Here is a 19453-nt window from a genome sequence, read left to right on the forward strand (position 1 = left end):
CATGATGAAAGCAAGGAATTCCACAGCTATTTTAAGCATGCTAAGGTTGTTGGACAAAATCTCAATTTTGATGTTGATTTTATTGATGGTGATGTACTGCTGGATGGTACTGAGATGGGCGTCAACCAGGTGAAGTCGTACGTCAAATCAGCGCAGAGTCTGTATTTCAAGGAGAGGCTTTCTGAGAAACCACTGCATCGTGTCTACATGCAGTGTGTGGAACAGAACAGTCATCTTACCGATTCCTTTGCCTGGATGAGTCGGCTGGTCTGGAAAGTGAGACTGAGGGCTTTCTTTTTGCAGCCCAGAACCAGTCACTGCCCACTGGTAATCGCCAAAATGTGATTTTAAAGCAAAATGTGAATTTTAAATGTAGATTATGCAATGAATTTAATGAGACTGTCCAACACCTTGTCAGTGGATGCCCTGCTTTGGCACAAACGCAATATCTAAAATGACAAGATGGCATGGCTCGTTCTTTTTACTACCGTCTTCGCCATGCCTGTGGTTTTGACTCTGAGGTCCATCCATGGTATGACCCTGAACATGTACAGGGCGTCATGGAAAATGATGATTTTAAACTTCTTTGGAATAGGCCTATATACAGCCTGCGCAAAATTCCAGCCAACAAACCTGATCTTGTCCTTTTTGATAAAGCCAATGAAGTCATTTACATAATTGAATTTTCTGTCCCTTTTGACAGCAGCGTGATTGACAAGATTCAGGAAAAACATGGAAAATATGCAGACCTCGCATTTGAAATGTCTCGCTTGAATCCCAAGTACACGGTTGTCTGATTCCCCATTGTTTTTGGTGCCCTTGGTTTGGTACCTCCTGATCCCTTGACGCAGATCAAGAGAGTGCCCGGGTAGTGTAGCGGCTAACATGAAATCTTCACCAGAATATTTCACTTGGTGAGCAAAGCATGAAAATTGGCACACATGTAGATCAAACCATACTGTTTCCAAAACAATCGTTGGCCATCGCGATTTCCGCCATTTTAAAGATGGCCGCCACCGTTTTCAAAATGGCGTCATTTTCAACAACCAAATTTCCGAAATATGGACATATATCTTTATCGTGGTCGTTTTTTTGGCCGGATTTTCACAATTTTAATGTAGAAGGCTTTGGTTATTATGTGAGTGAAGTTATAATGACTATTCTTTCAAAATAATTCAACCTGGATCAAAACTGTCCAGGAGCATGATAAAAGTTTGATTCAAAAGGGCAACTAAGAAACTGTTGTTTTATATTCTCAAAAGAGTAAATTGCAAACACTACCAGGGCACAATGGTGCAATTTACTGCCGTTAAACTCGGCATGGGGTTCAGTGTAAGCTTTGTTCATTATTGGTACAAAGTCTCCCAAATACATTACGATCCGCCCCATATATACGGGTCGTGATGTCGTATCCGAATTGACGGAGTGTGCCAACGCGGGAGAACCGAGCCAAGAGGGACGGGGCTAAAAGTCCCTCGAATGGTGTACAGATCGCACAGGAGTTAAATTGCACTGGATGAACGATCGGGCTAGGTGTAGGAATTCCATCTTCGAACCTAGTTGTATCCCATACGTTAAAGTGTTATAGCTGTAGGTGGTAAAAGGATAATCCCTCGGCCTTCAGTTATTGAAAGTGACAAGTCATTTTCCTTATTACTGCGTTTGTATCTTTTTGCAATTACATTTGAATTTGTTTGTTTGATCATTTGTTTTAATAATTATGTCGAAAAGAATTCGACTTTCTTTGTCTGCTCAAGAGAAGCATATCACAGATTGGTCAAAATGTTTTATATGTCAGGAAGACAAAAATGAATCACTCAAATCTCCTTCACCTACAACTGACTCTGCTAAATCTGGTTACAGAACGTTGTCTACTAATATTCCGGAGTTTGCCAAAATCAATGAAATGCCCGTTCCTCTTGACATTCAGCGAATAGATGAAGGCGATGGAATAGAAGCTGCCCTGATAAAACACAATGCAAAATATCACGAGTCGGGTAGATTGAAGTTTAATAACACCAAACTTCAAAGAGCTCAAAAGAGACACCAGCCACGTGATGATAATCGTTCCGACCAACCATCACCTAAATTTACAAGACAAAGGCCTATTACCACAGCAGAAGAGCAACCACACTGCCTTGATGAATGTTTTATATGCGAGAAACCATCATCCTGTTCTGAACTGCACGAGACGATGACAATGAAGATTAACACGTGACTACACCAATGTGCAACAAATCTTCAAGATAAGAAACTATTATGGCTATGGGGAGTCATATTGAGGTAGATATTAGCAAAAGAAAAGAATTTAAATTAAAAATGGTACATATAATAATAAAACTAGTAGGCGAAAACTGTAAAAATGACACCATTTTGAAAATCATGGCAACCATCTTGAAAATGGTGGAAACTTGAGTGGCCAACGATGATTTTTGGTCAGGTACATGCAGACAAAGTTTCATGCAAAATTTGGTGCTTTGCTCACCAAGTGAAATATTTTACCAGCTATCCGCTCCACTAGGGTTTTCCATCGGGAGCACAGCTCTTCTGACAATCTGGGTAATGCAGAAGGCTGCTGTGTTGGGGAGTCTCCATATTCTCCGAAAGGTTCTTGGTGGGTTCGACTAGGCAGCGCTTCCTGGGAGAAGTCCCATTCGCTGTCTGGGCTGCGTGTAGAGAGGGGGAGGGCCCTGAGCTGATGATGAGCCTTACCAGCCTGACTGTGCCAGGATCACCCAATCTCTCTCTACTGCATATCTATATTATTCTGTAAATCATAATAATAATGGCTTTTCTTCGTGGTCTATCTGATATATTCCATTCAGCTACTCGTTTTCGACTTGTTCAATATCATGCTAGCTGAATGGAATATATCTGATATACCACTCAACGCCAGCCAATATTATTTAAATATGATATGAGCACAGTGAAGCTCTGTGACACATCAAAAGACTGCATAAAGCAACACACACACACGATTAAAGTCACACTGACGGTGTCAGTGCATTTAACAGCCAAGAAGGCATCAGGAAAAAAAAAAAAAAAACCAGTGAAGTGTTTGGCTGAATGAGATGAGGTTACATCACAGGTATGAGCTCGTCGTGAATCCCACACCTCGCTGCTAATTAGCTCCATCATTACACTCCTGCTAGCTCCCATTTGCATCCACGGAGCTCGTCATGTCTCGGTGTAGCTCGCTTTACTCCAAGGGAGACAGAGCTCGGTGAGGAAAGAAAAGAAAAACAGATATAAACTCACAATGCCGTGCCTCATTCTCCAAGGCCATGCAGTGCACCGGCACTGAGGAATATCGCCGTTCGCAATTCTGAGTCATGCAACAAGTTCAGAATACAACCATGATAAATTAGCATATCGCAATCAGCCTAATGTGAAAATGATAACGTCATTTAGACACTTTACGGTCAACATCGCAGCACCTGCTAGTGTGTGAGGAGTGAGATTTCAGAGGCAGCGCTGTCAGACGATTCAGTGAGGGAAGAAACGAAACACTGTCTGTAATCGGAAAACCTCGTCATTTAGCTGTGAAAAGGTTTGATCGTATTGAAGCAATTACTGATCAAAGATCTCAGAGGGATTTAATCCAAATCTGTCACGTTTCTCATTTTTACACAATATTTTAATACCAGAGAACGCAACAAAAATGACAAGACAAAGACACAAATGCACCTGTCTGTCATATATGTTCTTTATTGTACTTACATAGCTATATATAGAGTTGTACACACTCACCGGCCACGTTAATAGGAACTTGTTGTTGATTCTAAGATCCCTGTTCTTGGCTGCAGGAGTGGACCCCAGTGCGGTCTTCTATTTTTCTGTTGCATGCTGAGATGCTTTTCTGCTCACCACGGTTGTAAAGAGTGATTATATGAGTTACTATATCCTTCCTGGCAAAAAAGAAATCTCGAACCGATCCGTCCATTTTCCTCTGACCTCCCTTATCAACAAGGCGTTTGTTTTTTCCACCCATAGAACTGTCGCTCATTCACTCACTCAGTGTTTTTTGTTTGCTCCCCAAACACAAGGAAGAAGATTCTCTGGTCAAATGAGACTAAAATTGATCTTTTGGGCCATCATGGGAAACGCCATGTGTGGTGCAAACCCAACACCCTGAGAACACCATTCCTACAGTGAAGCATGGTGGTGGCAGCATCATGCTGTGGGGATATTTTTCATCTGCAGGGAAAGGAAAGCTGGTCAGGACTGAAGGAAAGATGGATGGCACTAAATACAGGGCAATTCTGGAGGAAAACCTGTTTGAGTCGGCCAGAGGTTTGAGACTGGGATAAAGGTTTACGTTCCAGCAGGACAATGACCCTAAACATAATGCTAATACTACACTGGAGTGGTTTAAATGGAAATATTTAAATGTCTTGGAATAGCCTAGTCAAAGCCCAGACCTCAATCCAGTTGAGAATCTGTGGCATAACTTTAACAGGACCTTCTTGTTGATTAGAAGATCCCTGTTCTTGGCTGCAGGAGTGGAACCCAGTGCGGTCTTCTATTTTTCTGTTGCATGCTGAGATGCTTTTCTGCTTACCATGGTTGTAAAGAGTGATTATACCGTATGAGTTACTATATAATTCCTGGCAAAAAAGAAATCTCAAACCGATCTGTCCATTTTCCTCTGACCTCTCTTATCAACAAGGTGTTTGTTTTTTCCACCCACAGAACTGTCGCTCACTCACTCACTCACTCACTCACTCACTCACTCACTCACTCACTCACTCGATGTTTTTTGCTTTTCTCACCATTCTCTTTTGAGACTGTTGTGTGTGAAAACCCCAGGAGGAGATCAGCAGTTTCTGAAATACTCAAACCAAAAATACTCATCTGGCTCAACCCAACACCCACGCTACAGTAAAAGGAAGTCACACTTTGAGATCACAAGTTTTCCCGTTCTGATGTTTGAACATTGTGAACATTAATTAGCTGAAGCCCTTAATTTGTATCTGCGTGATTTGATGCATCGTGCTGTTGTCAGGGGGTTGGCTGATTAGAGAACTGCATCAAACAGCAGGTGGATGGGGTGTTACTAATAAAGTGGCCGGTGAGTGTATGTACCTTGTTTTGTAAATGCACCACGGGGAGCCTGAGGGAAACGCTATCTGCACTGTATACTTGTAGATGGCCTTATTGACAATAAAGCTCTCTTGAATGTATTCAGATGGGATTAGTTTCTCATGTGTACAGTAAGGACGTGTGTCGTGCTCTCTGTATAAATAAATCACACAGGTATGGGCGTGTCTTCACTGTGTAGGAGGTGTGACCACACAGTCTCATAAATAATAATAATAATAAGTTACATTTATATCGCGCCTTTCTCAAACTCAGACCGCGAGCTGGCCTAGTGGTTAGCATGTCCACCTCTCAACTGGGAGATCGTGAGTTCTACTCATAGTCGGGTCATACTAAAGACCATCATAAAAATGGTACCTACTACTGTCTGGCAAGGCATGCTGTGATACAGATGCGAGTGGGGAAGTCAAACTCTTGTGGTTACCAGAGGACCCCCACTGTAACCCTAGCTGTGCAGGTGAGAGGCCAAGGGCTATCAAAACGGAGATCAGTGCTGCACCCATATGCTTTAAGAGTTAGGTAGTACTGGGACAGGAGACTGCCTGAGAAGACCAGATTCTGGCGTAAGAGGGACTTTGACTTGACTTTTCTCAAACTCAAGGTCACTTTACATAGGTCAAAGAAAACAGATTTAGTAGGGAGGCTAATGAAAAGGGAGTCGCAATAATCTACGTGGGACCTAATGAAGGAGTGGACCAAAGTTTGAGCATCACGAGTGGAAAGAAAGGGGCAAAGGCGGGCAATGCTCCGGCAGTGAAAGAAAGCAGTCTTGGTGGGGATCAAAGTGGGGATCAAATTTGAGTGAGGGGTCAAGCAATATTCCAAGGTTTCTGACAACAGGCAAAGATTTAACAAGTGTGCCGTCAATGTTACAAAGATTTGAACAATGGCGAGTTGGGGCTGATAAGCATGATTTCTGTTTTGTCTGTGTTAAGTTTTCGAAAAGAACTATGCATCCACAACTTTAGGTCTGATAGACAGTCATTGAGGGGGGTCAGTGGGAGAGAATGTCAACTCAAGTCAAGTCAAAGTCCCTTCCATGCCAGAACCTGGGCTTCCCAGGCAGTTTCCTGTCCCAGTACTAACCAACTCTTTAAGGCATATGGATGCGACACCGATCTCTGTTTCTATAGCCTTCAGCCTCTTGCCTATACAGCTAGGGTTACAGTGGGGGGCTAGTCCTCTAATAACCATGAGAGTTTGAGTTCCCTTTTCACATCTGTATTGCAGCTTGCCTTGCCAGATGGCAGTCAGTACCATTTTTATGATGGTCTTTGGTATGACCTGACCGCGAGTAGAACTCACAATCTCCCAGTCGAGAGGCAGACACGCTAACCACTAGGCCAGCTCGTGGTGGGGGAGGATGAAGTGAGATATAATTGAATATCATCGGTGTAGCAATGGAAGTGAAGACCATGGTTATGAATAATTTGGCCAAGGGGAAGAATGTACAGTATATAAAGAAGAGGAAGTGCCCAAGAACAAACCCCTGGGGGACACCACAAGTAACAAGGGACATGGAGGACTTATGTGGACCCAGTGTGACAATCTGTCATTTGTTGGTGAGGTAGAACCGAAACCAGTGGAGGGCTATGTCTGTGATACCAATAGCTGACAGACGAGGGATGAGTGTGTCATGACTGACAGTGTCAAATGCAGCACATAAGTCAAGGAGAATGAGAATGTTAAATGAACCACTATTAGCAGACAGGAGGAGGTCATTTACCACTTGCAGGAGAGCAGTCTCTGTCCTGTGATGTGTGCGGAAACCAGATTGAAAGGGTTCAGGTCTGTAGTGTGTACTGTACCTTGCTCAATAACTTCCCTAAAACCCAAAACATGTTGCTTTTCTGACATGCCCTTAAACACTGTCTGTATTTTATTGGTTTCAACTTTTGGTTTTGGAGAGGATAGAAAAGAGAAACGAGCGAGGGCTTACTGGAGCATCCTGAAGGAAAAAAAGCACAAATCTTCTTTCCGTACAGGATCCAACACAATTTTTATCAACATGTCAGTTCAGACGGGATATACTGTATATTACCTGGAGTTATCTTTCCAGGCGAGTGCACGCTCAGTCTGTAATCCGTAAAATCCCAGAGATACTCTAGAAATAATCACATCACACACCTCCACATGGAAAACTAATCCCGTCTGAATAAGGTTAATAAAATGAGCAGTACAAATAACTCCGGTTGTTATAGTATATAAAATCAGTGTTCTCCACAGAGCGCTTTTGTGTGTCTGCATGTCGGGGCCGATACGCTTTAATTTTGCCAACATGCTATTTTTTTGCGCTGACGCTTGCTGAAAGATCACGTCAGATTTCCACCTTGCGATGCTTTGGGCATATTTTGAAGGAAAATCAGTGTTTTGGGCCGGTTTGCTGCCATGATGCACTCAGGCAGATCGGAAATTCCCCTAGGAAATCCCCAATCACAGCAAACACCCTCAGTCGCTTTGCTGCTTGCACTGGTACCCTGATGCTTCAGTGTCTGGGTGAGCACCCTTGCACTGACGTCACGTTTACCTTTGCAACCATCGCTACCCTATACCTGGGGGACAAGCAAACTTTGTTTACATACTGTACTGAAGCCAAGCGAAGATGTCCGACATCTGTTGCTGCTGTCCGAAGAAAACTCCAGCAAAAAAAGCTCTACTACTGGATTATTTGGATAGTCAGAAAGAAGCAAAGGATAGATATTCACGGAAATTAGAGTTTATTAGCGGTTCTGGTCCATACAAAATTCTTTGAAACGACTGGAGTGATAGTGCAGATTTGTGGCCTCGCATTAGCATTAGCTATACGTATGTTGGAATATACTTTCTTTTTCCCGAAGAATCCCAACACAGAAGAACAGTTTAAAAAAAAAAAACTGCAAAAGCAAGAAAACTTCTTTGTGTAAAGACATCAGGTTCCCTAACATCAGGTTTTGGGAACAGAGTGCTGTGAAAGCCAAAGCATTTACTCTCAAATGACTCCGACCTGAACTGTGGGTTAGATGGGAGTCTATTCCCGGCCCTCCATAGGGGTGTTCACACGGCACATATTTGCATCGATGCTGCACCGATGTATTTTGTTGCGATATATCTTACACCGGTGTAAATTATGTGGAGCGTTCACACGTCACAAACCTGCTTACTAGAGAGAAGCGTGTTAGCACCGGTGCAGCCCCACTTGCGTTCACACGGCAGTTTTTGCGACCGTGCTATACGATAGTAATAATGCGGAAATGAAATATGTGCATGCGTGAAAATGTACTTCCTTTCCCTGGTTGTCATGGCATCACCAAGCGCCGGGAAAACAACGTGGATGAAGACACCAGTGTTGCCAGATACTGCTGACGTTTTCCAGCCCAAAATATGTTCAAATCCGCCAAAATGCACTTAAAACCCAATCTGGCAACACTGGAAGACACACAGCTCTGTTGTTGTTGATATTCGCCATTTTGGAAGCGCAAAATACCAGGATGCAAATTATGCAGTGCCCGTATGTAATCAACTGTCCTCACGCGTAGCGAGTCTACCCCTGTAGTGTTCAGACGTCCCATTTTATATCGGTGCTGCCCCGCAAACTAGCATTTATTCCGGAGTAAATTTCTTAAACCACCTCCTGAACAGGGTTAGATTTGCACCGGTTTAAGCAGCTTTCAGGGGCTACACCGGTATAACTTGGTACCGTGTGAACACTCTACCGGGGCAGCCCCGGTGCTACACTGGAGTAAAAGTTGCCGTGTGAACACCCCTAATGTCTCAACAACTCCAAGAACATCTAGTTACACACCTATCTGCACTCTATCATTTATACATTGATACTCTTACAGTTAAAACAATATCTTAAATGTTATTATTTGTAAAATAGCAAAATATCTTGCTCTAGACTTTCAAACAATATTGTAAGATTTTATTTTAATTTTATCTAATAGTGGACGGTACATTTTTGAGTATTATTGCTCAAACATGTTGTTTATTCTAAGGTGCTTTTGGTGTTTGAAGTATTAAGTAGGCTGAAGTATAAAGGGCATTTGTTCAGTAAATGCAGTCTGCGGGGGGTTTTTTTCTAGCCGCAACAGAACCCATTTAAAGTGCTGATGACACGTTTTTGACATCTTTGGTGATGTTTTATAACATAAAAAGTAATTCCCGATGATCCATATATTAATTCACGAAGGCGCCTATTTTACAAGTTATGATGATAAACGCAGCTATTTGGGCAAATTTGATGGGGCTGCAGCACCCAGGAGACGAAGGAGGAGGAGGAGCTATATGACGTCAGCGAAAGAACCTTCCTCCTAACTTACCAGTTTGTTGTTGATGCGACAAGTGTTCAGTTTATCATTATTAGTATTTTTATTAGACATTATTATACATTATTATATATATAGTTATTATGCCTTCGCGTTGTGTTGCCGGCTTTTGCTCCAAAACCCACAAGGATGGGGTAAGTTTATTCAAGTTTCCCAGAGATCCCGAGCTGCATGCGAAGTGGGTAAAGCAAATCAGGCGTACTCGTGACAAGTGGGAGCCCTCACCAACATCCGTCCTGTGCTCTGAACACTTCGATTTGGATTGTTTTGACACCCTTCCCAGCTGAAAAGAATCTCTTGGGTGTTCATTTCAGCACAAACGTGTGTTACTACCATCAGCAGTGCCTACACAGTGTTGCCAGATTGGGAGGTTTCCTGCCCAGTTGGGCGGTTTCAAGTGCATTTTGGTGGGTTTTGAACATATTTTGGGCTGGAAAACGTCAGCAACGTCAGCAGTATCTGTTGCCAGATACTGCTGAAGTTTTCCAGCCCAAAATATGTTCAAAACCCACCAAAATGCATTTGAAACCGCCCAACTGGGCGGGAAACCTCCCAACCTGGCAACACTGCCAGTATTCCGGAGGGGGTCTACTAGTAGCTATGCCGGATCCAAAGACAGTCCTCCTGTCAGAACATGTGTTGTGAAACGACATAAGATAAAGGTACGTAGAGCTATAGATTCTACATGATAATCATAAATGTAATCATAAAGTCGGCGTGATATCAGTCATGTATTTGCTTGTGAAAGCTTGCGGCTTTCATGTAACTGCCGCCTAGCAACGAGAGGCAAAGGGTAAAGAGGGTAGGCTATCATAGATTCTATTCGGAAGAGATCAACACAATTCTAGACTCCCAGAAGAGGAAGAGCTAGCACTAGAGAGTTCACCGGCGTTTTCATGCGCCATTTCCATTGAGTAGAACCAGAGTAGAACAGCCAGTGAACCGCAGCGTGTTCTTCTGCTGACGTCACAACATGGCCGCGAGCCACGGACCCAGTTTTCTTGCGCTGTGCAATTAAAAGTTGGATATTTGCGTAACAACAGCTTCTTTTCACGTAATTATAACAGAAATCTAACATGTTTGCCATGTTGTATAGTTTATTTAAGAAATTGCATAGAGTCATGTTCGTGTCATCAGCCCTTTAAAATTTTGGTTAGTGGTGTTCTGGTGGTGGTTCAGGTAATAAAACAGCATTATTATATAATGCATTGTTGTCAGATGACGACTTAATTTATTGCCCATGTGAACCCCATGCTGCAAACCACAGCATCACAGACCTCCACTTCTTGTAGCAACCTTTTCAACAGTAAAAAGTGACAGTGTCAGGGTTTTTTTAGACATGGCTGGGTTCTTGCCCAAGCTGATAATCGCATCATCAGGTTTTCTCTGGCTAATTTCTCTGGCTAAGACATGAGGTACGCAACCAGTCTTGCTGGAGTAGTTGGGGGTTAGGCGCCTTGCTCAAGGGCACTTGAGCCAGTCCAGCTGGTTCAGGGGATCGAACAAGCAACCTTCTGGTCCCAAAGGTGGTTCTCGAACCATTTGGCCATGGCTTCCCCCAAACAGTATCAGTACCACCATAAAATGCTACCAAAAGTCACCAGATGCCACCAAATGGGCTCCCTTTTTTATTTTTCAAAATTTTGAAGGGGAGGCCCCCGAAACAAGAGGGGGAACCCCCCGCTTGTACTCCCCCCACACACCTATGTACTGTCTACCCTATAAGTCACACAAAAGTTAGGGCTTTATTTTAATCCTAGGGAGAAAACTGACAGTATATATACTGTACCTGAACTGAAATGTTGGTAGAGATGGTGTTATAGCCACATAAACATCTCCGAATACAGGTTTTCTGATTTATACAGATTTTCTAAGTGCCCTTTTTCCCACATCAGTTGCATCCTTCATTTAAAAAAAACTACCTCCATCAGTACGTTATCGTGTCCTGTCTTCCATCAAAAATGATTCAGTCTTACTTGAGCAATAAGATCTGACACACGTGCATTAGTTTTTAATAAATAACGATGCATAACACACCCCACGGTGCGGACAGTTCATCTCTGTGGAGTTTTTTTTTTCTTTACTCGTGTATTTTTCATTCTGCAGTGCTTCTGAAATGATAGCCTGTGTCTGAGGATCTCTTTGCGTGTGACGTGACACAAGAAGGACTGAAAGACAGAAAGAAAAATCGCGTAAAAAATCAATAAGCCGGATCGTTATTTTCAAGCGCAGCTGTCAAAGTACAAAGAAATGTAATCGCTACCATCACCATCATCATCGTCATCATCATCAGAGCATTCATAAGGCACACTGCTTTTCCCCACATCTCTGCCATGACAAAGCCTGAAGCTCAACTGCAATTACAAGGAAAATAGCTATTGAATAAATCTCGACTTCCACCTAGACTTCTCTTCATATGGAGCACCGCAAATCACAGAACAGCAAGGAGGCAATAACATCTGTCTGTCAAATCCGGTCCTGAAAAACCCTGAGACAAATTACCAGGGTCTGGTTGTTCAAAGCATGGCTATTTTAACGGCAGGTTAACCTGTAACCATCCGTTAACATTTGAACCTGCCATTAGTTAACCAGCTGTTAAAAAATCGTTTCTTGAAGCTAATTTAACCATACCAACTGGTTTAGCCCTAACCAGTTGATTATGACATTACACCGTGTCAAAATCTATCCCAAAATGCCACACCCACCTTTGCTCCAAGACGCGGGTACCATCTATACAACTAAGGATGTTTGGAAAACCGCCGGAAAGGTAAAACCCTTCCTGCACCTGTATGTCATCACAAGGCCATGTAATGTACTGATTGGACTTGGACACAAGGGCATTTGTTTCTTCGTTAACCACTCATTCATTAACAGTTCCTTTGTCTATGCCCATTGTATTGCCGATGACTTGGAAAAAACTGCCGCTTGCATCAAATCTAAGGGCAATGAGCGCCTGCTCGTCAACAGACAATGCATGGCTTCTTCGCGTTCCAAATCTTGCAACCAATCAAGTATACAATGGAGAGATCCTCCACCAAATCAGTACCGATGTCAAAGTTCTGCGTCACTGTATCAAAGTAACTCGTTTGGTCCTCATCTGAATTGTTTTGGATGGCGTGCATTAACAATCAGGCACATGCTATTTTGATGTTTACAGTACATAACCACTTGGTTAAAAGAAAACAGAGGCTGGGAGGTGTGTTAACTTCAACGGAGTTTTGAACAACAGTTTAACGGTAGGTTATATTTAAAGTCCCCTTCCACACCAGGATCTGGTCTTCCCGGGCAGTCTCCTGTCCCAATACTAACCAGCTCTTTGAGGCGCATAGGTGCGGCGCCGAAATCTCTATTTCGATAGCCCTCGGCCGCTCGCCTATACAGCTAGGGTTACAGTGGGGGGCGGGTCCTCTGGTAACCACGAGAGTTTGACTTCCCTACTTGCATCTGTATTGCAGTGTGCCTTGCCAAATGGTAGTAGGTACCATTTTTATGATGCTCTTTGGTATCGAGTAGAACTCGCGAGCTCCTGGTCGAGAGGCGGACACGCCACGAGGCCAACTCGTGGTAGGTTATATATAACATAATGCTATATGGTGATTTGGCCATTGGTTAAAAGATAACCATGTTTTGAACAACCAGACCCAGAACTTTACATTGTTGAACTGTGATTTCCTCTTAAAAAAGAAACACCCTAAACCTTTCGCATGGTAATGTGAAGGTGTCCAAGATTTGATTTTATTTCTGATTTGTCACTCTGGTTAACAGTTTCACCTTCGCGTCATCTCTACCTAAAGAGGCCGATCGATGCGGTGGCGCTTTAGTCCTGTAGCTTTCTCTAACTTTCACTCTGCAACTTTCACACTAATACCCCAACATTGCCATCACACTCATCATCTCATACATCACTAACTAACCGAGGCTTGTCTCTTCGGCATGTAGATGTAGCTGCAGTGCATTCTGGGATTTTGAGTCCAATATCTTCCCAAAGTACCTCATTACTATGATACTGAACTTCGCTAAATAACACCATGAACGTCTCATGGGGGAAAAGCAGGAAGCAACTAGAAAATTAGCACCACAATCACCGAACACTTCACTACCCTGGCCCTAACTCCTCCACCACCTGAACAACCACACGACAACACTTACAGCAGTTTCTAAAGAGCTCTGAAACAATTGCTAGCCACTTGCTAAGCATTTAGCCTCGTGCTAATCCTATATCTGTCTGATTAAATGTTTATAGCTTTCATAGCTTTTGATGGACAACGTTAGCAGCCACCAAATCCATAACGCCAAGAATAACAATTCACTTACCTTCTTGAACTGCCTGGAAGGGGTTATTAGGCTCAATAAATTTTATGGAGTGTGTGATTTTCTCGCTCTGCAAAATGTCATCGTTGAGGCTGAGGTCTGAGATGGCCAGCTGGAAAATCTCGTCATCCCTCGCTGCATTCTCCTCGAAGATGGCGCCTTCAGGGGCAAAAAGAAAAAAAGACAGGACGTTTTATTTATTTGCTACTTGCTGGGTCACGACTAAAAATCGAAACGATCGATTTTTTCCGCTATCTAGGAAAGCTGTGGTGTTCAAGCAGCATGACTCAGCGCTATGAACGTGAAGTATGGAATCTGTTTGATCAGGAACCGGACCTGGATCTGTTCTGGACTCAAGGCACCTCCATTACTGTCCTAACAACAAACCTGTAAGAGACGCTACATCCAAATGATCTTGGGTTGTTTCTTCACAGCAACAGGGTCCACATGCTCTCCTTGGGTCTCTGTGTAGTTCTCCAGTTTCCTCCAAACCTCTAAAAACATGTCAGTACATCTCCTCTACTTTTATCTGGAAACTTGTCTAAAGCGTAATTAAATGTAAAAGAGTGGTCCTTAAAATCTTGCGCACTCCTGTTAGCATATAATGTCATAAAGACATGCTAAAGTTACAAAAGGTGTCCTTTTCAGAGTACTACCCCAACAACAAGGAATGAAATACACTTTTTTTTATTTTTACAGGTGGATTAGTGACTCTAAATTGCCCCCAGGTGTGAATCTGTGTGTGCAAGATGCCTTGCGATGAACTGTCGTTACATTCCGGGTGAATTCCTGGGTGACGTCACACCCAGCATTCGTTATTGATGCATATATTCTGCCTCCAGGACAGAATGTCACAATTGCTCTTGTTTAAAAAAAATAGCAGCTCTGTTTCTTAAGAGAAAAAAAAAAACTAATCAGTGTGGTGGAATTTGTTCATTTTGATTCAGAACCACGGACAGCAACGACATAGCAGAAATGTCTTTTTAGTCTCAAAAAAGTCTTTTGAAAAATGTAATCTTTTTTAAAGACTTAAAAAATTATTTAAAAAAGATGTCTTTTTGGTCTTAAAAAAGTCTTTAAAAAATCTTTAAAAAAGGTTTTTTAGTCAAAAACCACAGGCGATATGATCACGACTTCACTTCAAGCAGGTGTGGGAAAGCAATATGCCACACAACAACACTGAATATTAAATATTGAAGCTATGCAAACCCATCAGCCTGGATATTTAGGCGAAACAAACTTGTATTGTGGAATAAATGCTTGTTGCATTGCAATTGTTTTTGTGCTCATGGAATGAACAGCAGTCCCCTCTCGCCCGTTATCCAGGTGGCCGATACGCCGAGTTGATGTATAACCGCAGCATGAAGCTTATTTAGTAGGAATGGATGTGTCGCATCTGCTCATTCCACCCTTCCAATTACAAGGTTCGGATAGCTGAAGCCTCAGTGAGAAATCACAGCATCTTCCTTCGAATCGGTTTCTGTAGGAATGTCCCTTCTCAGGAAGGCGCTATCTTTCCTTCCTCAGTTTCTTTAGGGTTTAGACCTGAGCAGGAGGCAGACTGGACATGTGAGATGTCAAGTTTTGTTATTTCACATTTCTAACTTGAATAACTTCATTACTTATACTGAAATTATACGCATGTGTGTGTGTGTGTGTGTGTGTGTGTGTGTGTGTGTGTGTGTGTGAGAGAGAGAGAGAGAGAGAGAGAGAGAGAGAGAGAGAGACTATATATTGTACTGAAAGTTAAGTCAAGTTGTAAATTTTAGTTTTCTCTGAAAGTGAAAAGAAAGAACATTTGAAAGCATGTAAAGTTTTCATTCCATTGAAAACACGCTGATGCTACTCCTACTCCTACTATCTGGTTTTACATCAGTTTCTCCACCAGGGGGCAGGTACAACATTGCATGGCAATTTTGCTTTTTGTTTTTCATCCCCGTCTATCCAATGTGTCAGAGGCCTCCAGCTTATATTCACGGAGGTCACTCCGGATGACCTCCAGGCAGGTTTTCCGTGGCCTGCCCCTAGGCACCCGTCCCTCCATGCTCAGGCTGGTCACCTTGGCGGCAATCCACGAATTGCTGTGTTGCATGTGTCCAAACCATCTTAGACGTCTGCCTGAAATGGCTGTCTTCAGGTCCTCAATTTCAAGCCAATCAAGCAGGGAAGGGGTTGGGATGTCATTGTCTCCTTTCACTCTGCAAACCCACCTGACCTTTGATCACTTGTTCCTTTGCAATCTACAAAAGTCAGGGCCCAGCACTTGCTGGCATATAGCATTGTCCCTCTCACACGGATGTTATAAATACTGCCCCAGGTTCTCATGGAAAGGCTTTTGCTTGTCAGGATGGGTAGGAGTTTACGGAATTTACCCCAGGCGGTTCTTACTTGAGTGATAATAGCAGCCTCACAGCCACCTCCAGCTGAGACTGAGTCTCTCAGGTAACAGAAGGAGTCTACCACCTTGAGCTTGTGCTCATCAACCATCACATGGTCGATGGGTCTGCCATCGATAGGGCGGGTCATGCCAAGGCAATGGCTGCATTTGAAGTCAGGGTCAGGAGTCAGTATGCCACTGGTACTGGTGCACCTCTTGTGAACCCAGTGTTTACAGCAGTGACAGAAGATGGAGGTCACACTAACTCCTTTCCTACAAACATCACAAGGGTGCTTACCAGAGTCCTTCAAAAAGCCAAGGTTGGGGCTTGATATCATTAGCTTGGTGCACTAAAACCATCCATCCATCCATCCATCCATTATCTGTAGCTGCTTATCCTGTCCTACAGGGTCGCAGGCAAGCTGGAGCCTATCCCAGCTGACTATGGGCGAGAGGCAGGGTATACCCTGGACAAGTCACCAGGTCATCACAGGACTGACACATAGACAACCATTCACACTCACACCTATGGTCAACTTAGAGTCACCAATTAGCCTAACCTGCATGCCTTTGGACTGTGGAGGGAAACCAGAGCACCCGGAGGAAACCCACGTGGACACGGGGAGATCATGCCGCCCTGCACTAAAACCAAATATTAGTTAAATTTGCATTTTACACTGGAGTCTTTCTGGGCAGAGTCTGCATGTTCTCCTCACATCTGTGTGGGTTTCCTCCATGTTCTCTGGTTTCCTCCTGCAGTCCAAAGACATGTGGATTCGATCAACTGGCTCCTCGAAATCCTCCATAGGCGTGAATGTGAGTGTGATGGTTGTTACCTCAGCCAACTTTGCTGGAGGAGGTTGTGTTTTTGCCTGTTTGTTTGTTTGTTTGTTTGTTTGTTTGTTTGTTTGTTTGTTCCCAACGCAAGTCAAAAAGTAGTGAACGGATTTTGATGAAATCGTGAGGAAAGGTGTGCCTTGGCAGAGGTATGCACTCTACAGAGTGCCCTTCGAGTCCGTATCTGTTTCCCTGTGATAGACTGGTGACCTGTCCAGGGTGAACCCCGCCTCTCACACAAAGTCAGCTGGGATTGGCTCCAGCTCACCCGCAAAAAATTCACTCACACCGTTTGACGAACATACATAAGCCTCATCGTCACTGTCATCTCTAAAAGTTTGTTTGTCTGAGGTTTGTTCTCTTGTATAAATTTACAAATGGAATCTGAAAATATTTGCAAAAGTCCATAGGAGGAGTCAAAGGATTGTCAGGAAAATGAAACAAACACAATCCGTTAGAAGTCGAGTCAAAAAAACTGGAACAAATCTAGAATATGGGGAAACATGGAGGAAAACACAGCTCAGACTTAAAGTTACAAAAATGCACAAAAGTAACAGAAGAGTATCAACAGACAAACAAACTGATCACAGACTAACACAGAACAGGTGACCACAATAGAGCAACAAGTCAGGACTGGAACACAAACAATTTGTGACATTAACTTTACTGAACATGTCATTTAGCTGAGGGTCGCAGTTATAGCCTCCATGACCTCCAGCGCTGTGGTTCTCAAAATGCGGATGTGTGATTTTATTTTTAAGTTTATTTTTTTAAAGTGCCCTCCAGGTGCCATCCTCATTCTCTATTTTTGACAACCCTACAGCTCTCAAAGTGGGGTTATGAGGGTGCGTGAAGTGTCGCCAGAAGGTCAGCCATTTTCTAATTTTGAGAGAGAGGTCGGTGGAAGACCACTGCGAGCACACAGCCGTTTCTTTTTCTGGTTCGAATGAGTCACGGAGCATGAGACGAGGCTTGAATTGAGGTCAGGTGACTTAGCGCTCAGGGCCAAATGCAATTCCCACTGTGCTCTTTCCCAGGAGCTACTCAGAGATAATCACTTCTTTAACTTGGTCATCAAACTTTACAGTATTACGCTTACAGGAAGTGGGTATACACGCTGACCGCATGGCTATAGCAACACGTTGATAAAACGCTTCCAGTACACATGCCATTGCACCACAAACGATTCGCCAACGACCAGCACAGAGGAAAAGAAAAGGATGGAAGGAGCACAGCGACGCAGAGCTTTACACATCTGACGAGGCAAAGAAAAGCAGGCCTTGCGTTTGGAAAATCACAGGTGAATAAATATGAACATTTTGATTGAATCAAATAGAATATGACTCATTGAATCATATAGTGTGTGTGTAGGGGGGGGACTTCAGATCCAGCTCCAGGGTATGATCTGTTGAATAGTAAAAGGACAGGAGGACTCTCTCTCTCTCTCTCTCTCTCTCTCTCTCTCCCCGGTCCACGAAGTATTGATGGATGGACGCTGCAGGATTTATCTGATTTTTTTGTTTGTTTGTTTTTATTCTGCAGGTTGATATACTCACCTGGCAGCTCAGAGAGCAGAAATGAGCATCACAGTCCCCGGAAAAAAAAAAAAAAAAAACATTCACAGCACTCATTCTCATTCGACTCACTCGATTCACTGATTCACGAGCCTTTCTTAAAATTTCTCTCACGTTGCATACAAAGTTGAGGCTTCGAGCTTGAAAAGAGGAGGAGGGGGTCAGTTCTCAGCCCTCCCACACACACACACACACACACACACACACACACTTTTCAGGTCTAGCCAAATCCGAGATCCTTTTCTTTGCGCTCCAACTTCATTGCACGCGCATGAATTATACATTTTTATTCTCTCTCTCTCTCTCTCTCTCTCTTTTTGCTTTTTATAATCCCACTCATCATTTTCCCCAGACGCACTCTCCCCCCCCCCAATCTCTCTCCATCTCTGCGCGAGCGCTAATCGCATCAGTCTTTGATCTTCCCATGATCTGTTCGAATCCTAAAGGGAGTCGGTAGCGACACATGACGCCGCGCGAGCTCCTTACCGATGTGAATGATGGAGTCCGCTCGCGCACCGTCGCACCGCAGCATACCGAACGCGACGCAGATCACCAGCAGCAGGTCCATTTCCGCTCCGCTCCGCGCATCCACGCGTTCTTCGCGTTTCCTCCTCACTCGCGCGCCCGCTCGGACCGTCGGCACCTCGGAGTGTGTGAAAGGATTTATTTAATTAATTATCGATATATTATATATATATATATATATTTTTTTTTTTTCCTCCTCAATCCTTTAATTCGGAGCGTCCAAGGATTGCAAATAGAAATAAAAAATTTGATAATAATAATAATAATAATAATAAATAATAAACCCTGTAATGCGCGCGATCCGGGCTCCCGTTCACCGCAGGTCTCGCGCCGAATCTGAGAGGCATGAACGAGCTGCAAACGGAGAAGGAGGAGGAAGAGGAGGGCTGCTCTCTCTCTCTCTCTCTCTCTCTCTCTTTCTCTCG

The 19453-nt window shown here is 43.4% G+C and overlaps 1 protein-coding gene across 1 annotated transcript in view; it reads right to left on the reverse strand.

The window, feature by feature from the left end:
- The window catches only part of grid1b (glutamate receptor, ionotropic, delta 1b), a 746554-nt gene extending 727483 nt beyond the window's left edge, over positions 1-19071 (reverse strand). Inside the window, exons 1-2 of the mRNA XM_060938730.1 lie at positions 18990-19071; positions 13719-13874 (exon numbers count right to left, since the gene is read on the reverse strand). Of these exons, the coding sequence (XP_060794713.1) occupies positions 13719-13874; positions 18990-19071 (238 nt within the window). The remainder of the gene's footprint in view (positions 1-13718; positions 13875-18989) is intronic.
- Positions 19072-19453: the final 382 nt, after the last annotated feature.

The sequence above is a fragment of the Neoarius graeffei genome, chromosome 14 (assembly GCF_027579695.1).
Source record: "Neoarius graeffei isolate fNeoGra1 chromosome 14, fNeoGra1.pri, whole genome shotgun sequence".
In the NCBI taxonomy this organism is placed as follows: Eukaryota; Metazoa; Chordata; class Actinopteri; order Siluriformes; family Ariidae; genus Neoarius; species Neoarius graeffei.